The sequence below is a fragment of the Alexandromys fortis genome, unplaced genomic scaffold (assembly GCF_014885135.2).
Source record: "Alexandromys fortis isolate MF-2015 unplaced genomic scaffold, M_Fortis_MF-2015_v1.1 scaffold_151, whole genome shotgun sequence".
Classification (NCBI taxonomy): domain Eukaryota; kingdom Metazoa; phylum Chordata; class Mammalia; order Rodentia; family Cricetidae; genus Alexandromys; species Alexandromys fortis.
Genome location: NW_026068043.1, coordinates 68,466 through 88,700, shown reverse-complemented (window position 1 = coordinate 88,700; position 20,235 = coordinate 68,466). Strand labels below are relative to the sequence as shown.

General features: G+C 50.1%; 1 protein-coding gene and 1 pseudogene across 1 annotated transcript; one reads left to right on the top strand and one right to left on the bottom strand.

Moving 5' to 3' along the window:
- Positions 1-9,476: 9,476 nt before the first annotated feature.
- Positions 9,477-19,555, top strand: Mettl27 (methyltransferase like 27). The gene is given in 6 exon segments (XM_050166116.1): positions 9,477-9,948; positions 10,415-10,543; positions 11,145-11,280; positions 13,350-13,442; positions 18,837-18,944; positions 18,947-19,555. Coding segments are annotated over 6 exon segments (798 nt in total). The 5' UTR covers positions 9,477-9,786; the 3' UTR covers positions 19,117-19,555.
- On the bottom strand, positions 16,906-18,823 carry LOC126516003 (cytochrome c oxidase subunit 7A-related protein, mitochondrial-like; annotated as a pseudogene).
- Positions 19,556-20,235: the final 680 nt, after the last annotated feature.

Here is a 20,235-nt window from a genome sequence, read left to right as displayed (position 1 = left end):
CAGAAAAGTGTTATCCAGACAGAAGAAAGGAGAGTAGGCAGTGAGAGACAGGGTCAAAGGCCATGAGGACAAGTGTAATTTCGGGTCACTGTCCTTCTGAGGGGACAACAGATGGAGCAACTGCTACAGACTGAGGAACGGAGCTCAGATGTTAACAGTCATATAAAACACAGGGCGTGGGGTATACACCTGTGTAGTCAGAGGCTGCTTGCTCATTCCCAGACACCAAGACCCGAAATAATTACACAGAAATTTCATTGATTGCAATACTGTCTGGCCAATAGCTTAAGCATATTTCTAGCTAACTCTTACATCTTAAATTAACCCATTTCTATTAATCTGTGTATTGCCATGTGGTTGTGGCCAACCAGTAAAGTTCCATCCAGCATCTGTCTCCTGGAGCGGCTACATGGCTTCTCCTTGACTCTACCTACTTTCTCTGTAAATATCTCTTCCAGCCTAGCTATATTCTGTTAAGCCACTGGTTGAAAGCAAATTCCGTATTAATTAATGGCAATAAAACATATTCACAGCAGACAGAGGGGAATCCCACATCACACCTGTAATCCACACTCCAGACAGAAACACACAGCAGGAGCCTACAACTTGCTGGCCAGTCAGGCAGGCCTAACTGGTGGCTGCCGAGGAGACCCTATCTCAGAAAACAGTAGGAAAATTGATTACACAGGGGCACCTGACACAGTCCTTGGTCACATATTAGCGCGTGTGTGCATATGCACGAGCACACGCGCTCACACACACACACACACACACACACACACACACAAGCATTGCCTCTCAATGAACTCAGCCAGGCTATACTTCTCCAAGGGTTGACTTACATGCTACTGTAGTACCAGTCAGTGACTACCAGCCAGGAGAGGGTGGTTGCCAATAGCCAGGCTTATCTTCTGCAAGCAACTGGCAGAAGTGCCAGGGCCACAGACTATCAGTAATTTCAGAGGTGAGATCTTAGGGAGGGTTTCAGAGAGGGCCAGGCTGGTGGCAGCCTGGCTCAGTCCCTGCTCGCCCATCCCACAACACCCAGCAACACAGGCACTAACATCCTAGTGCCAGCTCTCTAGCCTTCTGTCTGAGTCTAGTCACCCCAGATTCAGATGCTAACTGCAGACCTTGAAATGATGGCATCCCAGTCCAGCATAGGTAACAAGTGACTTTATTGGGGCCCCGTGTTCATGGGTGACTGAGGCGGCTGCATCCACATGAAGTGCACCACAGCATTGTGCTGAGTCATGAGAACCGCACCCAGGAGGTCACCAGCAAAGGCTGTTTGCAGCCAGGTCCCTGGAGGAGTCTTCTCTCCCCTTGTGTCCCCAGCAGAAATTCAATGAGGCTGAGGAGGGCACTCAAGTCCTGTAGCTTCCTGTTTCTCCTTCCCTCAGGCCAAAGATGTTTCAGTCAAAGAGAAACAGCTGGAGAATAAGTCACTAGGTGATGGATCTGAGGGGACTACAGATAAATCCAAAACGCAGAGAGTGGCCTACCTTATGCATTGTTCTCTGAGGAGGGCCCATCCCTGGAGCCCTCAGAAGAACTGGGCAAGCCATTGTTGGAGCCCTCTGGAGGACTGGGCTGGTCATTGTTAGTCGGAGCCTTGTACCACAGGTGGGCCCCTCCTAGGAGGGCTCCTCCCAGCAGAAGCAGCAGGGAGCTGAGCCAGCTCCATCATGGTTTCCATGAGCAGGAGAGAGAGAGAGTTGCCGTTGATAACATTGTGTGTTATCCAGGACACAGACACCAGCAGCAGCACACCAAGTCCCAGGAACAACGCACTTGTCACCACCGTCATCTTTAATGCTTGTATTTGGCACACATGTCGTGTCTCCCCGGAACCTGTCCAGCAGCAAACCCATCCAGGTGATGACAATGCAGGTGACCACCAGAACTCGAGACACCTGTATGTCCTGGGGTAGTGTCATGCGTGAGTATTTCACACACCGTAGGATCTCAAGTCCTTGAGCCTCACACATGAACCACAGCCCTTCCCAAATTATGATCTCTTCAGAAACTTTTGTACCACGCCAGAAGGGTAGGGCACAGCAGACAATGGTAACCAGCCAGCCCAGCCTGACCAGAGACGTGCTGGCTACTTCCAGTTGCCGGCGAGTCATGGCTCATTGTCTGCTGGACACGGGACACAGAAGAGACAGGGGATCTGGCTGTCAGATGCAGAATTCAAAGGGCTGAGGATGGACTTTCAAAGTGTCCATAGTGAGCTGTCCTGAGAACCAGCAGCACAGATGAGAGTCGCTATGACGTCAGACACACCACCAGCAAGTATGTCCTCAGCAGTGACACAGAGACCTGTGGAGTAGATTAAGCTTGTATGAGCTTTGGTAGAAGGATGGGGCAGAGGGAGGAGATTCAGTACACAGGCTTATTGTGATCAGATCTCTGTACTTTTTTTCCATGTTTATGTGTGTGTTCATACACATGTGGGCACAAGACTGAGGAAAAAATCTCTGTTGTCATTTTTAGGTTGTTTTTGTTTGTTTGTTTGTTTTGTTTTTTTCCGAGACAGGGTTTCTCTGTGGCTTTGGAGCCTGTCTTGGAACTAGCTCTGTAGACCAGACTGGTCTCGAACTCACAGAGATCCGCCTGCCTCTGCCTCCCGAGTGCTGGGATTAAAGGCATTCGCCACCACTGCCCGGCTTTATTTTTAGGAATTCTATCTACCACCTCTGAGATGAGGTCCAGTATCACCTCTCTCTGCTTCCTGAGTGTGGGTGCATTAGCATTAGCACCACCCTAGCTGAGGACCAGCATCAGCTTCCCGAGTGTGGATGTGATGGGACCGCCTGCTTCATGTTCCTGCCCAGTGCCATCTCCACCATGATGGGCTGCGTCCTGGGAGCCAGAGAGCCCTTTCTTTCTCAGGTTGTTGTGTGTCCGTGTTTTATGACAGCCAGAGGAGGTCAACTGTCTGGCAAGGTGGCGCACACCTTTAATTCCAGCACTTGGGAGGCAGAGGCAGGTGCATCTCTGTGAGCTCCAAGCCACCTTGGTGTACAGATTGAGGAGTGGGACAGCTAGGACAGAGTAACAATGTCAGAGGGGAGAAGAGAGGGAGGGAGGGANGAGGGAGGGAGGGAAGGAGGGAAGGAGGGAAAGAGGGAAGGAGGGAAGGAGGGAAGGGGAGAGAGAGAGAGAGAGAGAGAGAGAGAGAGAGAGAGAGAGCGCACTCAGGTACACTAGAACGCTAGAACATGATCTGAGCTGAGCTCAGGGATAAACAAATCCAACATATAAAGAGAGGCCCACCTTCTGCTCTCCTCCTGGGTGGAGGAAGGCAGGGCGCTTGCTAGGACTGAGCAATTCTTTCTCAGTTGGGGCCTTCCACAAGGACAGGGCTCCTCCACACATCAGCAGCACAGAGCAGGACCAGTCTGGAAGGAGCAATACACCCAGCTCTGCTTTCTGCATGGAACCCGAGAATGAATTGGGGTGGCCATAGATGAAGTTGTGCTTTCTCCTGGACATGGACACCACCAGCTGCAGGAGGCACCCACCCTCCTTACAATCATGGCATCGCTTCAGTCCTTAGAAAATCATGATTGCACACAGCCTCAAACGCACACAGAGCAAACCCATTCCATCATACAGATGCCCATGAGGACCTGAGATACCTGTGGGCCCTGGGCTGATGTGACCCAGTAGCCATGGTCCTTATACTGCATGAACATCGTCTGTGAACTTGGTACGTTTGCCATAGACCCCACCTAACACCAGATCTTAGCTCTGCCTCGCATTCAGGAAATACTGTCTGTCACCCTTCAAATTGCAGAGCACAGCTCCAAAGGGCCACCGCAGCCCTTTCTGACCACAGAGACGCTGACCCGCTGTACTGTCTTGAGTCCATGGCTCAGAGTCACTGCAGTTAGGGTGGAGAGGCAGTGGGGTTCTGGGCTAAGCTGCGGGATCCCGAGGACTGATGGTGGGCATCGGAGGGGTCCAAAGAAAGCCTTCCCCTGGAGGCAGAGAGACACAAAGCAGACAGAGACTCCATCCACACCACCGATTACCTCTGTAGAAGCCGATGTCTGTCCACGCTGGCAGTGTGAAGACAGCGGTTGACACAGACATCTGGTGATATAGATTGAGGGTGTATGAGGCTATGACCTGGGGTGGGACACGGGGAGGAGCTTCAGATAATGTGGCCTCAGAACCAGCCTACACTGTCTTGTCTTTTTCTTTAAGTATATGTGTGGGTGTGTGGGTGTCTGTCTGTCTGTCTGTCTGTGGGTGCAAACATACATGGGATATGCATGTGGAGACCAGAGGACCACCTCTGCCATCATCCACAGGATGCCATCTATCTCCTTTAAGACAAGGTTTCTCGGGGCTGGAGAGATAGCTCAGAGGTTAAGAGCATTGCCTCCTCTTCCAAAGGTCCTGAGTTCAATTCCCAGCAACCACATGGTGGCTCACAACCATCTGTAATGAGGTCTGGTGCCCTCTTCTGGCCTGCAGTCACACACACAGAATATTGTATACATAATAAACAAATAAATATTTTAAAAAAAAAAAGACAAGGTTTCTCATTGGACCAGGGCTCCCCAGCTATGCAAGGCCTCCTGGCCAGCAAGCCTGTAGATCCACCTGTCTTTAGATTTACCATCACAGCGTGTGTATACCGCTTTTCTACCAGGGTTCTCAGACTGATACCAAGTCCTCCCACCTAGACACCCCGTCGTGGGTCCCTATATTTTGAGCCCAGGACAGCAGTTTGAAGTCCCCAATCCAGAGCAAATGAGTTGAAAGAACCTCTATCATAGAAAGAAACTCCTTTCTTCCTTCCATGTGGGTGTTCACGGATACACGCACTGAATACACTTCCCGGTTTGAGACAGATGTAGACAATGATCTGTGAGAGATGGGGAAGGAGGAGGGTGGGAGCTCATGGAATAAACACAAGCTCTGGTTGGCCCTGCATCAGGCCAGAGGGAGCATCTCTCGGGCGCTCACCACCCCCCAGAGTCCATGCACACTCTCCACATGCCTTACACTGACCCTGCCAGCCCAGCAGAGGGACAAAGACGAATTTTCCCTCTGGAGCCCAGGGCCTCAGAGTCGGCCTTGAGAAGGGTGTTCTGGGAGAGGAGGCTGTGTAGAGGTAGACAGGCTCACTGAGCCATCCTGGCCTAGCCCAGCCTTCACCTAGAGTCTGCCAAGGACACGAACCCTAAAGCCAGGCACGCTATTGCCCACTTAAAATTATTCTTCCCCAGGACACTGGACTTTTATTTTTTCATTTTTATTCTTTTTTTTTTTTTGAAACAGGATTTTTCTGTGTAGCCCCAGCTGTCCTTGGAACTCCCTCTATAGAACAGGCTGGTCTCAAACTCAGAGATCCCCCTGCCTCTGCTTCCCAAGTGCTGAAATTAAAGGCATACACCACCGTTGTCTACTTTTACTCTATTTAATTTATTTATTTTATTTGAGACAGGATCTCACCATATAATCTTGGCTGTCCTGGAACTCACTCTGTAGACAAGACTGGCCTGGAAAGCAAAGAAATTCACCTGCTTCTGCCGGTGTGGTCTAGACTTCTCTATGTAGACCAGACTGTCTTCAAATGCAGAGATTAAAGGGGTTAAACATATGTATTACTGACCGGCAGTGGTGGCACACACTTTAAATCCCAGCACTTGGGACACAGAGGCAGGCGGATCTCAGTGAGTTCAAGGCCAGCCTGGTTATCAGCGAGTTCCAGGACAGCCAGGACTGTTACACTGAGAAACCTGTCTGAAAAAAAAACAAAACAAACAAAGAAAAAGTGTGCACTACCACTTTAAGCTCAGATTCCTTTAAAAATAAAAAATAAAAAAAATAAAAAACATTTTTTTAATTGGGGGCTGGAGAGGTGGCTCAGCAGTTAAGCACACGGGCTGCTCTTCCAGAGGTCCTAGGTTCAATTCCCAGCTGATGGCAGTTCACAGCTGTCTGTAACTCCATTCCAGGGGATGCAACACACTCACATAGACATGAATGTAGCCAAAACACCAATGCACATAAAATTAAATACTTTTTAAAAAATATTTTATGTATTTATTTATGGTATGTGTGTGTTCACATGCATATGTGTACATGTGTGTGCACATGCCAAGGCAAATGTGTGTGGAGGTCGAGGACAACTTTCAGGAGTTAGTTCTTTCCTTGTACTATGTGGGTTTTGGGACTTCAACCCAGCTCATCAAGCCTCAGTAAATGCTTGCACCTTTACCTACTGAGTCGTCTGGTTTCCTGCCCTCCACCTTTTCAAGACAAGGTCTCCTGTGGCCCATGCTAACTCGGAACTCTGTGTAGTCAAAGATAACCTTGATCCTCTGATCCTCCTGCCCCACTGTGAGTCTGGGATTACAAGTGTGCACCATGCATCATTTATGAGATGGCCCGCAGAGCTTCCAGCAAGATGCAGGCAAGTGCTCTCCCAAGGGAGCCACACCCCAGGCCCAGCATCTCACATCGCACACATAAGCCTCCCTCCTCATTTAGGGCTCCGACTGGCAGGCATTCTCTTATCACTAGCTGGACCAATGGCATTCATGAACTCACCTTTTGCATGGGGTTGGGGGCACATGGATTTGGGTGCTGAAGTCAACCTGAAAGACAGACCACCTCAAAAGGAATCAGGATACCTTTTTCTGGAGCCAAATATGAGTGAGCATGCCCCAGGAACCCAGACTCTTATGAGGTTTTTGTTGTAACAGACCCAAGAAAGTCATAAATCAAAACACCTTCCAAATATATTGGTGGGAGCTGTCAAGACGGTCAGCGGGTAAAGGCTCTTCTGCCGTGACGGACAGTCTAATTTCTTCTTCTTTTCTTTTCTTCTTCTTTTTGGGGGAGAGGGGAGGGCAGGTTGAGGCAGGGTCTCTGTGTGTAACATTCCTGGCTGTCCTGGAACTTGCTTTGTAGACCAGGCTGGCCTCAAACTCATTGAGACCCACCTGCCTCTGCCTCCCAAGTGTGTGCCACCAGCACCCGGGACAATCTAATTTCAGTCCCTGAAATACACACGATGGAGAGAGACCTGATTCTTCTGCTATCCACACACACGGCATACACACACACACACGGCATACACACACACACACACAGAGAAAATGCATAAATGAAGAGATAACATGTAATTTTTTTCCAAGACAGCGTTTCTCTGTAGTTCTGGCTCAGCGTGTAGACCAGACTGACCTCGAACTCAGAGATCCCCTTGCCTCTGCCTCCCAAGTGCTGGGATTAAAGGTGTGCACCACCACCACCTGGCTCTTTATTTTATTTTATTTGTTTTGTTTTGTTTTTTGGTTTTCCAATACAGGGTTTCTTTATGTAGCCCTGGCTATCCTAAAACTCACTCTGTAGACCAGGCTGGCCTTGAACTCACAGAAATCCACCCATCTCTGCCTGCTGAGTGCTGGAATTAAAGCATGTGCCACCACTGCCTGGTGTAATTTGATTTTTTAAAAAATACATTTGTGGATACACCAGGTAGGTAACTTGAAAGCAAAACAAGGAAACCTCTGCTCCAGGCATCTTGGGACATTCTTGCTTTGGGTTGGGAGGAGATAGGGGTCTGTCTACACATTCCTAGAGGTTTCACGTGACAGTCACAAGGCTGTTAGGTCGCACACAGAGGTGGGCAATAAATGGCTATTTAGGGGGCGAAGATTCTGGACCTGCAGCATTCCACCTCTCCTGAAACACCAGATTTCTAATCTGTCAATCAACCTTGTAGAGTGTTCAAGCTGGGTGTGGCTTATTTTGGGGAGGTTCCGTGAAAACACCGAAATCTAGGGCTTTCCCCCATGGTAATGCCACATCTGTTACCAAAAGCATCAGAAACATCCTGTATAAGGCAGGGATGTCGCTCAGAGAAGAGTACTTGCCTAGCGTAGGTTCCATCACCAACACGATCAAAAGATAATGGCTAGCCTAGCTGTGGTGTATGGTGCATGTGACCATCCTCGTTAGACCCCTCCCCAGACCTCAGTCGTTCCCACAACCTAAGAATATATCTCATGCTAGAACACTGCAGGTGGGTGTGGAAGGCCCGGCCCGCACACACAGTTAGGAGTCGAAGCCTCACTTTATTTATGTAGTGCTGGGGACAGAACCTGCAAGCACCCTAGCAACTGAGCTTCATCCCAGTCCCACAAAGCCCCCTTTTCTAACGGCTCATGAGGTGCTGGAGGTTCTCACCTGGATCCTGAGCCCCTTTCCACTCCCTCTTCCTTCTCAGCACAGCCAGCTGATACCTTGTCATGGTCACCATGGACCCTCAGTGTGTCCCCAGCTTCTCTTTTCAGTGTGTTTGTGTTCAAAGAGCCCTATAGAACCAGTCATGATGTCTGTGAGTTCAAGGCCAGCCTGTTCCACAGAGGGTTCCAGGACAGCCAGAGCGCCACAGAGAAACCCTGTCTCAAAAAAGAAAAAAAAAAGTTGAAATTCAGTTTTTTTCATGCACTAAATAGTTTGGTATTCTCAACACCCATGTGAGGCTGTATCACCTCTGATGAACAGTAGAGATTATAAAATACTCTAAAAAAATAAAATGAATTAATTAAAATTCTTGCAAAGACTGGGGATGCAGCTCAAGTGATAGAGCGCTTATCTAGCATACACTAAGCCCTGAGTTCAATGCCTAAAACCACATAAATTAGATGTGGTGGTGCACACCTGTAATCTCAGCACTTGGGAAGTAGGAGCAGTAAGATGAGACGTTCAGGGCCATCCTCAGCCGCCTAGAAAGTTTAAAACCAACTTGAGCTACATGAAACCATAAAAAAATTAAAAACTGGGACCAGAGAGATGGCTCGGCAGGTGAAGGTCCTCGCAGCCGAGCCTCACAATCTGAGTTCCATCCCTGGAACCCACGCGGCGGAAGGGGAGCTGAGACTCCAAAAAGTTGTTCTCTGACCACCACACGCAATCCCCAAATGAATAATTTTTGTTTTAATACTGTAGCCCGGAGCGGCAGCAGAGGGCTGAGAGGCAGAGGTAGGAGGTTCTCTGTGTGCTCCTAGTCCTGGTCTACATAAAATTCCAAGTTGTTCAGGGCTATATTGCAAGACCTTGTCTCTAAAAAAAAATGTTTATTTATTTGTGAAAAAATAAAACCAAGCCGAGCGGCATGCCTTAATCCCAGGACTCGGGAGGGCAGAGGCAGGTGGATCTCTGTGAGTTCGAAGCCAGCCTGGTCTACAGAGTGAGTTCCAGGACAGCCAGAATTGTGTTACACTGAGAAACCCTGCGCGTAAAACCAAAATAATAATAATAATTAAAAAAAATAATAATGTAAAAAAATCCTACTGAATTTCCGAAGGAAGAAGGACCAGAGTTTTCCACGCACTGGCTTGTGGTAGGGGGTGGATTGTCAATATTTTGCTTTGATTGGCTGTTTTCTCTCACGGAAACCCAATCGTCGCGTGCTGGAGGCGGGGCCAGACTCTCCGTGCTGTCCTTCCTCCAGTTCCTCGGCCTGTCTGCCCTGCAAAGGGGGAGTCCTCGCAGTGAGTGGTGAGCTTTCTGCTCCTTGGAGACCCTTGCGATGAGGAAGACCCCCGATCCACGCCCAGGGGTGACAGGCTGAGGTGCAGTTCTCATTCCCTGCGCAGGAGTGCCCCCTTTGCCCACCCTTCCCCCAGGAACAGTTCCATGGTGTACAAGTCAGCTCCCGCCATTTCCCACTCAGGGACTTGTATGTGACGTGGGAAAAAGTTGGAGCTCTGGCAACCTCCTCCACCGGGTGAGCGAGGACGGGAGACTGTGATGGACCTCGTCACAGTTCTGTCCTGTCCCCACAGGAGGATGACTCGGGAGGAGGCTGGGAGGCTGCCCCAAGTACTGGCCCGTGTCGGGGCCTCCCACGGCATCACCGACCTGGCCTGCAAGCTCCGCTTCTATGACGACTGGGCTCCAGAGTACGATAAGGTGAATGCACGTAGGTCCTTAATTTGGGGGGCCTAGATTGTTTTTTTATGTGCAAAGCGAGAATAGTACCCGCGCATCCCAGGGAAGCTGGGAGCTGGCCACTACCGGCCTCTAAGCACCACCTCTAACTCGGGACTGGACGTCCCCTATGTCCCACCTCAACACTGCCAACCAGACAGGGAGACTGCCTGCAGGGGGCGCTATTGAGACGTCACTCAATATAGACAGCCGGGCTTAGAGCTGCCCCAGCCAAGTAGCCAGTTTCTGCCAGCTTGAGTCCCACTGCTGTGGGGGCCCTTGACAGTAAAAGACACCTCAAGCCTGGATCTTCTATTACTGAGGTCCCAGAAGGACCCAAACTCCAACACACGTCAACTCAAACCAGCGGGTGCATAAGCACCCGACAAAGTTCGTCCTCCAAACTCTAGGGCACCAGAGGGTGCTTGACTGAGTGTTCTGTCCCCAGGATGTGGCTGCATTGAAGTACCGAGCCCCCTGCCTTGCTGTGAATTGTCTCAGTCGAGCCCTTCCTGGCCGGCCCCAAGATGCTCTGATCCTGGATGTGGCCTGTGGCACTGGCCTGGTGGCCGTGGAGGTGAGACCTGCTGGTACAGTGATGCCCTGACTTCCTTTCAGCACCCAGCACCCTTGGCTAGAGAATTGTAGATAGGTTATCTGCCACACATAAACCCAGTCTCTCACTGGGGGATTCTAACCATGTACTTGTCACTAAACCATGCCCCAGCCCCTCACTGGGGGATTCTAGGCAGGTGCTCTACCACTGAGTCACACCCCAGTCCCTTACTGGGGGATTCTAGGCAGGAGCTCTACCACTGAGCCCCACCCCAGCCCCTCACTGGGGGATTCTAGGCGGTGCTCTACCACTGAGTCACACCCCAGTCCCTCACTGGGGGATTGTTAATGAGCCCTGTACCAATGAACCACACCCGTGGCCCTTTAGTTTGCTTTTTATTTGGAGAGAAGTTCTCCTGGTTGTCAGGCTGGCCTTGAATTTAGGATTCAAGCCTCAGCCTCCAGAGTAGCCAAGATGACAGGCCTGAGCCACCACATCTAGCTCTCTGCCACTCCTTAACCAAGAACCCATCCTCTGTCTCTGGCTTGTTGGTCACCACATACAAGGACTCAGCTGAGCAGTGGCAGGAATGAGCCATAATCAATGCCACCTTCTCTCCCAGCTGCAGGCTCGGGGCTTCCTCCAGGTACAAGGGGTGGATGGAAGTCCAGAAATGCTGAAGCAGGCCCAGGCTCGTGGCCTGTACCACCACCTCAGCCTCTGCACCCTGGGCCAGGAGCCGCTGCCCAGCTCTGAAGGTACTTCCCGTTCCCCTCCACCCTCACCCCCATTGCCAAGAGCAATTCCCTACTGTCCAGCCCTTATCTTCACTCTGGAGCCCTGTGTGAGCCCTCTCGCTATGTCCTCCCCTCCCACCCACAAGTGCCTGAAGTCCTTCTATACTGTGACACCTTGATTAATCACTTTTCTTTTTTTAAGATTCATTTATTTATTATATATATGGTGTTCTGCCTGTATGTTTTGCCTGCACCCCAGAAGAGGGCACCAGATCTCACTATAGATGGTTGGGAGCCACCGTGTGGTAGCTGGGAGTTGAACTCAGGACCTCAGGAAGAGCAGGCAGTGTTCTTAACCTCTGAGCCTTCTCTCCAGCCCTCATTACTGTTCTTATTGCACTGACAAAATACCAGACAAATGCAATGCCATCATAAGGTGCCACCCATCCCTAGGGCGCTGCAGCTGCTGGGGGAGGGCCAGTCATTTCTTCAGTGGTGTAGCCACTGGTAAGTTGCCCATGCTTCAGTACCGCCCCCACACACACACACCAAGCTCATGCAGGTCACACACACCCCCGTTAAACTCTGGGTCACAAGCAAAACAAAACATGAAAATAGCAAGGATGATGGCGGTGGCGCACGCCTTTCATCCCAGCGCTAAGGAGGTAGAAGCAGGCATACCTTTGTGAGGTCAGGGCCAGCCTGGTCTACATGGTGAGTTTCAGGATAGCCAGGCTACACAGAGCAACCCTGTCTTAAAGAACTAATGGGGGGGGCATCAGACTCTAGAGGGGGATGAGAGAAATCGGAGTGGAAAGGACCAAACTGCATTATATCCATGCAGTGGCGTAAGACTTGGGTTGGAGAGAGAGCTCCACAGGAAAAGCACATATTGCTCTTGCAGAGGACCTGAGTTTGGATCCCAGCACCCACATCTGGTGATTCATAACTCCCTGTATAACTCCAGTCCCAGGAGATATGATGCCTCCGGCCTCCGTGAGCACCTGCGCTCGTGTGCACAAACCTATACAGAGATATGTGTGCATACACAGAATTTAAAATAATAAAAATTGGGCTCAGCAGCTGTCAAAGGCTAGGCTCATAACAAAAATAAAATAATTTTTTTAAAAAAAAATTTTAAAAAAGGTAACTAGGCTGGGGAGATGACTCAGAAGTTAAACTCTCATAAATACTGCTTTTGTGGAGAACTCAAATTCTGTTCCCAGCATCCACCCCAGGCAAACTCACAATGGCTTAAAACTGCAACTTCAAGGGACCCATTGCCCTCTTCTGGATCAAAGAGCATTACAGGCATGTACACATATCTGTACACATATACGCACAATTAAAAATAAAAACAAAGTGATTTGAGGCCAACCTGGTCTACAAGAGCTATTTCCAGGGCAGGCTCCAAAGCTACAGAGAAACCCTGTCTCAAAAAAAAAAAAAAAAAAAAAAAACAAAATAAATAAATAAATAAATAAAAAACCAACAACAACAATAACAACAAAAAAGTGAGCTTGAGACAGCTAAACAGTTAAGAACACTTGATGACTTTGCAGAGGGCCCGGGTTCGATTCCCAGCACCCACATAGCGGCTCACAACCTTCTGTAACTCCAGTTCTAGGGGAGGTGTCTGTTACCCTTGTCTGACCTCTGTGGGTGCTATATATAAGCAATGTACAAACATACACTCAAACAAAATACCCATACACGTCAAATCAAATTTTAATTGATTAGTTAATTAAAAATAAAATAATTTTTAAAGCAAATTAAGGGAAGAAGGGTTTTCTTTTGGTCCCCACATCCTGGTGGGGAAGCCCTGGCATCAGGAGCATGAGACGGCTGCAGCCAGGAAGCAGAGAGGTGAACGCTGATGCTCAACTCGAGTTCTTGATCTTTGGTCCAGGACCCCAGCCAGAGGATAGTGCCGTCTTCCCCTAGGGCAGATCTTTCCTGCCAAATTAACTCAATCTAGGAACTCCCTCACAGACCAGCCCAGGAATCTGAATCCCAGATCCTGTCAAGTGGACGATGAATCGTTAGATGAATTGTCATCATCACATGTCTTCGCCCCGCTCCAAATGCAGGGACCTTTGACGCAGTGATCATGGTGGGTGCCCTCAGCGAGGGACAGGTGCCCTGCAGTGCCGTTCCTGAGCTCTTAAGAGTCACCAAGCCGGGTGAGTCACAGTCCAGCCAACCCCTCCCCAGAGGCACACCCCTTTCCCCTCTCCATAACGCACAGACCCTGGACTCACACAGTGAGAAAGGGTAGGGCACTGTGTAGGGTTACACACACACACACACACACACACACACACACACGCACCCCGTACAGCTTCCCAGCTAGCCATCAGCCAGCTTGTGCTCCACCCTGGCTGCCACCAACAGAGGCAGACCCGCGATAAGGGCAGACAGGTGGCCAACTCACCTGCTAGCCATGGACAACTAGGAAGAGCTCCACCCTTCTGGCCTTTGTTCCCTTTCTTAAACAAATGGCATCGTCACTGCGATCCCTTCCCTAACAGACTGTACCTAGCAGTGACAGTAGGTACAGTCATGTCCCTGGGGCCCTGGCACACAGTAGAGCTCAGTTCAGCTCCATCTTCCGGTCCCCTTACTGATTTGGGACCACCCTTACTCGAATCCTTTCCTGGCATAGGTCCAGGTCTGTTCATGCAAGATGACAATGGGGACAGACAGCATGAATCAAGCCCACAAACGGGTGGAGCAACCCAGGCCTTTTCTCTTTCTTATAGTGCTGGGGATGGAACTCCAGCATCAAGTGAGCTTCGCACTCCACAGTCCTTCACTGAACCATTCTAGAAAGAAGCTCTACTGCTGAACCGTGCTCCCAGCCCCTCACTGGGGGGTTCTAGGCAGGTGCTCTACCACTGAGCCACACCCCAGCCCCTCACTGGGGGATTCTAGGCAGGGGCTCTACCACTGAGCCACACCCCAGCCCCTCACTGGAGGATTCTAGGCAGGTTCTCTACCACTGAGTCGCACCCCAGCCCCTCACTGGGAGATTCCAGAGAAGGCATTAAGGACTCAGCACTCAGTATGAAGTTGCTTTTTCAAGGGTTGGGGGCAGGCATCCACAGAAGATAGGGTAAGGAGTTGCCTGGAAGAAGTCTGGAGGGAAGAGATTAGAAAAATCCAGAAGAGGGTTTACCTGCCTGGCCTGGCCTGAGGAGGAATGAGGAAGCCCTGAGATAAAAAATACTCCCTCTCACTAGCCCCGCTCCTTGAGCTAAACCTAGGCATGTCTGGGCAGGATTCTGTTCTGGAAAGGCCAACAAAAGGTAGGCCATCAGCTGGGTCATCTGTAGCAGCAAGGGTTGGGCTCAGAAGCACCGGAAATGCCCGTGGCATGAACCTAAACAAAACAGACTCTCCTGTTCCAGCCTGAGCCTCCCCATCACCACCCCCAGCAGTACCATAGCTCTTCCTCAACCAATCTGCCAAAAACCAGCCATACTGGATACACTGCAACTGCTTGGACAAAGTCCCCCATCCCTCTAGCCACCCCTTCTGGAGTCAACCAGGCTTATTATTATTATTATATTATTATTATTATTATTATTATTATTATTATTATTATTTAGATAAGGTCTCACTAGGCAGCCCTGGTTGGCCTCAAACCCATAGAGATCTACCTACCTCTGCCTCTGTCTCCTGAGTGCTGGAATCAAAGTTCTGTGCCAGGATGGAGAGATGACTCAGGGTTATGATCACCGGCTGCTCTTGCAGAGGACCCAGGTTCAATTCCCAGCACCCTCATGACAGCTTGTAATTGTGTGTACCAGTTTCAGGGAATCTAATACCACACCTTTCTGGTTGCCCACCTGTACCAGGCATGCATATGGTACATATACATACATACATGCAGGCGAATACTCATGCACATCAAATAAAAGTAAAGTTTTGGGTCATCACACCCAGCTTTTTCCCCCCAAAGAAAATGAGAGTAGGAGCTTGGGTCCCAACAACTCCAACAAATTGGGCCCAGCTGCCCATCTCCAATGGACAAATTTGAACCTTGGCACACCTTAATCCCAGCATTCAGGAGACTGAGGCAGGCAGATCGGAGTTCAAGGCCTGGTCTACAGAGTTCCAGTCAGGGCTACACACAGAAACCCTGCCTCATAAATAAATAGATGATAGATAGATAGATAGATAGATAGATAGATAGATAGATAGATAGATAATAGAACGATCGATAGATAGGTAGATCGATTGATAACCAACCAAGTAATAGTGAAGAATAGTAAAAGGAGATTTATTCAGTGTGGCCTCTTTTGGAAGAGGAGCAAAGAAGGCTAGCCCCTCTTCCTAGTCCTGACATGGAATTTAGGTTTAAGGAGGAGGCAAGGGCTTACATAGGCAAGCAGCCTTGATCAAGATTATGATTCTGATGCCGGGCGATGGTGGCGCACTCCTTTAATCCCAGCACTCGGGAGGCAAAGGCAGGCGGATCTCTGTGAGTTCAAGACCAGCCTGGTCTACAGAGCTAGTGCCAGGACAGGCTCCAAAGCCACAGAGAAACCCTGTCTCAAAAAAACAAACAAAAAAAAGATTATGATTCTGCCTATCACTGGCCCATCATTGTCTGGGTCCCAGTGTCTCAATGACAACTATCAGAACAGTGTGAACTCTCTTCAGGGAGAGAAGTTCCTCTGCTTGCTGGCACCAGGCTCCTGCCTTTTCCTTCTTCCTGCCTGAGACTCTTGGGGAAATTCCAATTTGGGGGAAGCCTTCATAAAGGTACAAGGTCGTGCTATAGCCCAGGGCAGCCTGGCAATCACTTTGTATGTAGCCCAGATTCAAATTCTGAGCTTTCTGAGGCCTAGAGAGATGGCTCAGTGGTTAAGAGGACCCGGGTTCGATTCCCAGCACCCACATGGTGGCTCAAACCTTCTGCAACTCCAGTTCCAGGAGGTCCAGTGCCCTTTTCTGGCCTCCATGGGCACTACGTACATGTGGTGCACAGACACACATGTAGGCAAAACACTCATAAATATAAAGCTCTCCGGGTTTTGTTTTTCTTCCAACCTGAGCTAAACACTGGAGTAATAGGCCTCAGCTACCATGCTTGGCTCAGCTAGGGGCTTTGCACACATCTGTGCACACAGGCACACACATGCATCCTGTCCCATGACACAAAATTGTCATTTCCTGCCGTGTGAACTATAATTTGTTTTAATACTAAAAACCCCGAGTCAGATATAGGGGTGAATGTTGAAAGATCAGAGAAGCAGAGCAGCCAGCCACTAGTTCTTTTTTTTATTATTATCCATGTATTTATTCTACAGTCAAATAAATCATGGCTTAAAGCCATAGCATTACTGAAGGAGATTTTCTGGTCCTGGTCCAGCCATCTAAAGGGCAACACTGGCCAGTGTTCTCTTTTCCGTGATGGAGACAAAGCATTTCACTTAGGAGCTGGGTGCAGCAATAACACTTTGAAACAAACTGCCCAGCAAGCAGGCAGACTGCAAATAATTTCTATGAACATTTCACTGCAAGGTGGAAAAAGCCCCCAGAAGGCTAACTCGAAGCCCTCATTTCACACATCGGACCTCTCCAGCTGCTGTCTTCCTCCCTCGGTCACACCTCAACCCAGAAGGGCTTCTGGAGTTCCTGCTTAGACACAGCCTCGAGTCCCAGACGCCCTGAGCACAGGCTGCCTGCCCTTAATGAGGCAGTGAGCCACTTCCATCCAGAACGTCCAGGGAAATCAAGAGCGCAAATACCGTTCGGCGTCACCCCCTCAAACTGTTTTAACTGTCAAATGAGCTCTGACATCTGAGCTGAGAGGCCATCTGCATTTCATAAACAACCAGAACGCTTGCTTGTGCTCTTATCTTTTCCTTTGTTTGCAAAAATGTTACTAAACAGAAAACTGAAAAGTCAAAGAGTTTGTGCCACAAAGTAAACCAGTCCCCGCCTCTCCGCAGGCTAATTTCTTTGTGTTTGGGCTGAGAAGCCACATAGCGGGCGATCAGGCAGTATGTCCCTATAGTCAGTGCCCTGGCAAGTCCGGTAAAGCATTTGGTCGGGAAGGCCTCGTCTCAGGCGGGTGGACACACCATCAGCCTTCTGCAGCTCGGGAACTTTGTTCTTCCCAGCACAGTCGCATGCTGACACTGTGGAGGTCAGTTTAGTCGGGGTGGCAAACATGATAGGCGGTGTTTCCATGGAAACCACTGTCCCCAACCCCTCTTGTCCCAGGGTCTCACCCCATCAATTCTTAGGAGCTGTGCATTCCCCCCAGTGAAGCTCAGCTGTTTTTACTACACTGTGTCCACGGCTGATGCAGTTGGCTGGTAGGAAAAAGCCAGAAAGCAGCGTTCCTCTGTGGCAGCGCTTCTCAACCTGCAGGTCGCAACCTCTTTGGGGACCAAACATCCCTTTCACAGGGGTCATCAAAGGCCGTTATTCTAATCAAGGTTTTCGAGCTTCATGTCCCACCAAGCTTTCTCACGCTACTCTGAGCAATGATTCAGCGTCAGCTCCTGTGGACTATAGGCTTCCGAAGTCCAAACTCCAGCCAGCTTCTGCGTGAAACCGCTAAACTTGTAATGCATGTTGCCTGAGCCCGGCTTCACACAGCCGCTGCCTGTGCGACCACCCTAGAGAAGGCCAGCCTCTTGTTCTTACCTCTACTGAGTCCTCAGAACCAAGGGGGATCCTATCTCCATGAATCCTCAGACTGAACGCCTTGAGCTCCTGTCTCCTCCTGCCTTATAGTCCTCTCTCCACCTAGCCAGATGCCTTCCTGTCTCCACCTCCCTAGTGCTAGAATTAAAGGCCTGTGACTTCCAAGTACTGGGATGAAAGGTGTGAGCCACTGCCCCCTGACTCTGATCCTCTTTCAGACTTGTGTAGCCCAGGGGAGCCTGGAACTCACAGAGATCAGTGTGCCTCTGCCTCCCGAGTGCTGGGATTATAGGGTGTGCCACCACTGCCTGGCCTCTACGGCTAACTAGTGGCTAACTCCACACTCTGATCATCAGGTCAGGCAAGCTTTGTCAAAGCACAAACAAAATATCACCACAGTTCCCCTCCCCTTGCCATCCCTAAAATGAAGAAACAGCACCACTAAGGCACAAAGAAATGAAGGGTCTTCCCAAGGACCAAAGCTTATGTGCTCACCTAGGAACTGCCGTGACAGGGGACTCTGCTTAATGGAAGACCTCAGCGGTAAAACATCTGCCCAGAACCCCCCAGTGAGGGGCTGGGGGTGTGGACCTGCCCAGAACCCCCCAGTGAGGGGCTGAGGGTGTAGACCTGGCTAGAACCCCCCAGTGGGCGGCTGGAAGCATAGCTCATCTGTAGTATCTTTTGGAACATGTTTGAGGCCCATGTTTTCATCTGCGGCCCTGAAAAAAAAATTTTTTTTAAATGAAGGCCGTGGAAGACCATCAGATTGAGGAAAAGGAAGAGGATTCCTGGGGAGGCAACTTTAAGCACCAAACCCTGGAGGTGGGAAGCTGGTCAGGAACTGAAGTCTTGAGCAGGGACGCCCCTGTTGCCCTCCCTCTCACATCTCCTCCCCCATCTCGCCCCAGGTGGACTCATATGTCTGACTACCAGGAGCAATCTGTCCAACCTTCCCTACAAGGAGGCGCTGGAAGCAGTCTTAGACTCCCTGGAGCAGGCTGGAGCATGGGAACGCCTGGGGCCCAATCTGTGGAGCACTGGGAACTGGCCACCTCCGAACAGGAGACGGGGCTGGGCACCTGTGCCAATGACGGCTTCATCTCCGGTATCATCTACCTTTACCGAAAGCAGGGGAGAACCCAGGGTGAGGGAGGGAGGCCCAGCGTTGTGGCTCCCGCTGACCACTGATCCTCTGTGTGCGGCCTTAGCCTGGCCTGTCTTCCTGCCCTTCTGTCTGTAAAAATGGGTCCATCTTGTTGGGAGATCCTGCTGGTCAAAGGCTGTAGTCTGCCAATGGCCCGGCAGCTGTCTCCAAGCTTGGCCACATGAAGGACTCCCTGCCAGTGGGGGCTCCTAGTGCCCTTCTAACCTTCTCTACAGGACACTTGCCTTACCTCAAGGATGAGCCTTGATATAGATGCCCACAACTGACGCTCTTCCCCTGATGCCCACGTGATAATTAGGTTAATTCTCTAGCCATTCTGATAGGGCCCTGCTTCCACTAATCCAGCTTTGTGATAGGAGCCTGCCACTTAATGCAAATTCGGGTTTGTCTCCAGCTAGGTCTCCCAATTTATTTCTATATATTTCATATATACTCTGGAATAAAGTTGAGTTGTCCCACTGACGTCATCTCCCGGAAGGCTATCTCTGATGCATCTATTGACAGCCATCTGAACTCTGTTCCCTGCTTCTGCCCCTCCATCTTCATGGACTGGTGACCAATGACCCCTGAGGAAGGAGACCCATGCATTTTCCCAAGGCTGCCCATTAGGAATGTTCCGCTAGGTTTGCCCCAAAGGGACTGAAAAGATCCCTCTGGTTTCTTTGGACCCAGAATTCAGGGACATGGGGCTTAGAGCGAGATCCGTGAGTAAGAGAGCTTGCTCTGCGAAGCCTGAGAAAATGAACTGACATCTTTGGCATCCACATAAAAATCATGACTTGCCTTTATGCAACCTGAGTTACCTGCGTGTAACACCACCGCTGGGGTCAGAAAATGGGTGGACCCAAAATGCTCAGCCTTCAGCTCAGGGAGAGGTCCTGCCTCAAATAAGGCCAGCCGGGCAGTGGTAGTGCACGCCTTTAATCCCAGCACTCGGGAGGCAGAGGCAGGCGAATCTCTGTGAGTTCGAGACCAGCCTGGTCTACAAGAGCTAGTTCCAGGACAGGCTCCAAAACCACAGAGAAACCCTGTCTCGAAAAACCAAAAAAATAAAAAGTAGTAAGGCCAGCGGCAGAGACACCAGAGAGGAAGACACCTGAGACCTTGCTCTAACCTCCCTGTGACTGCACTTGTATAGATGT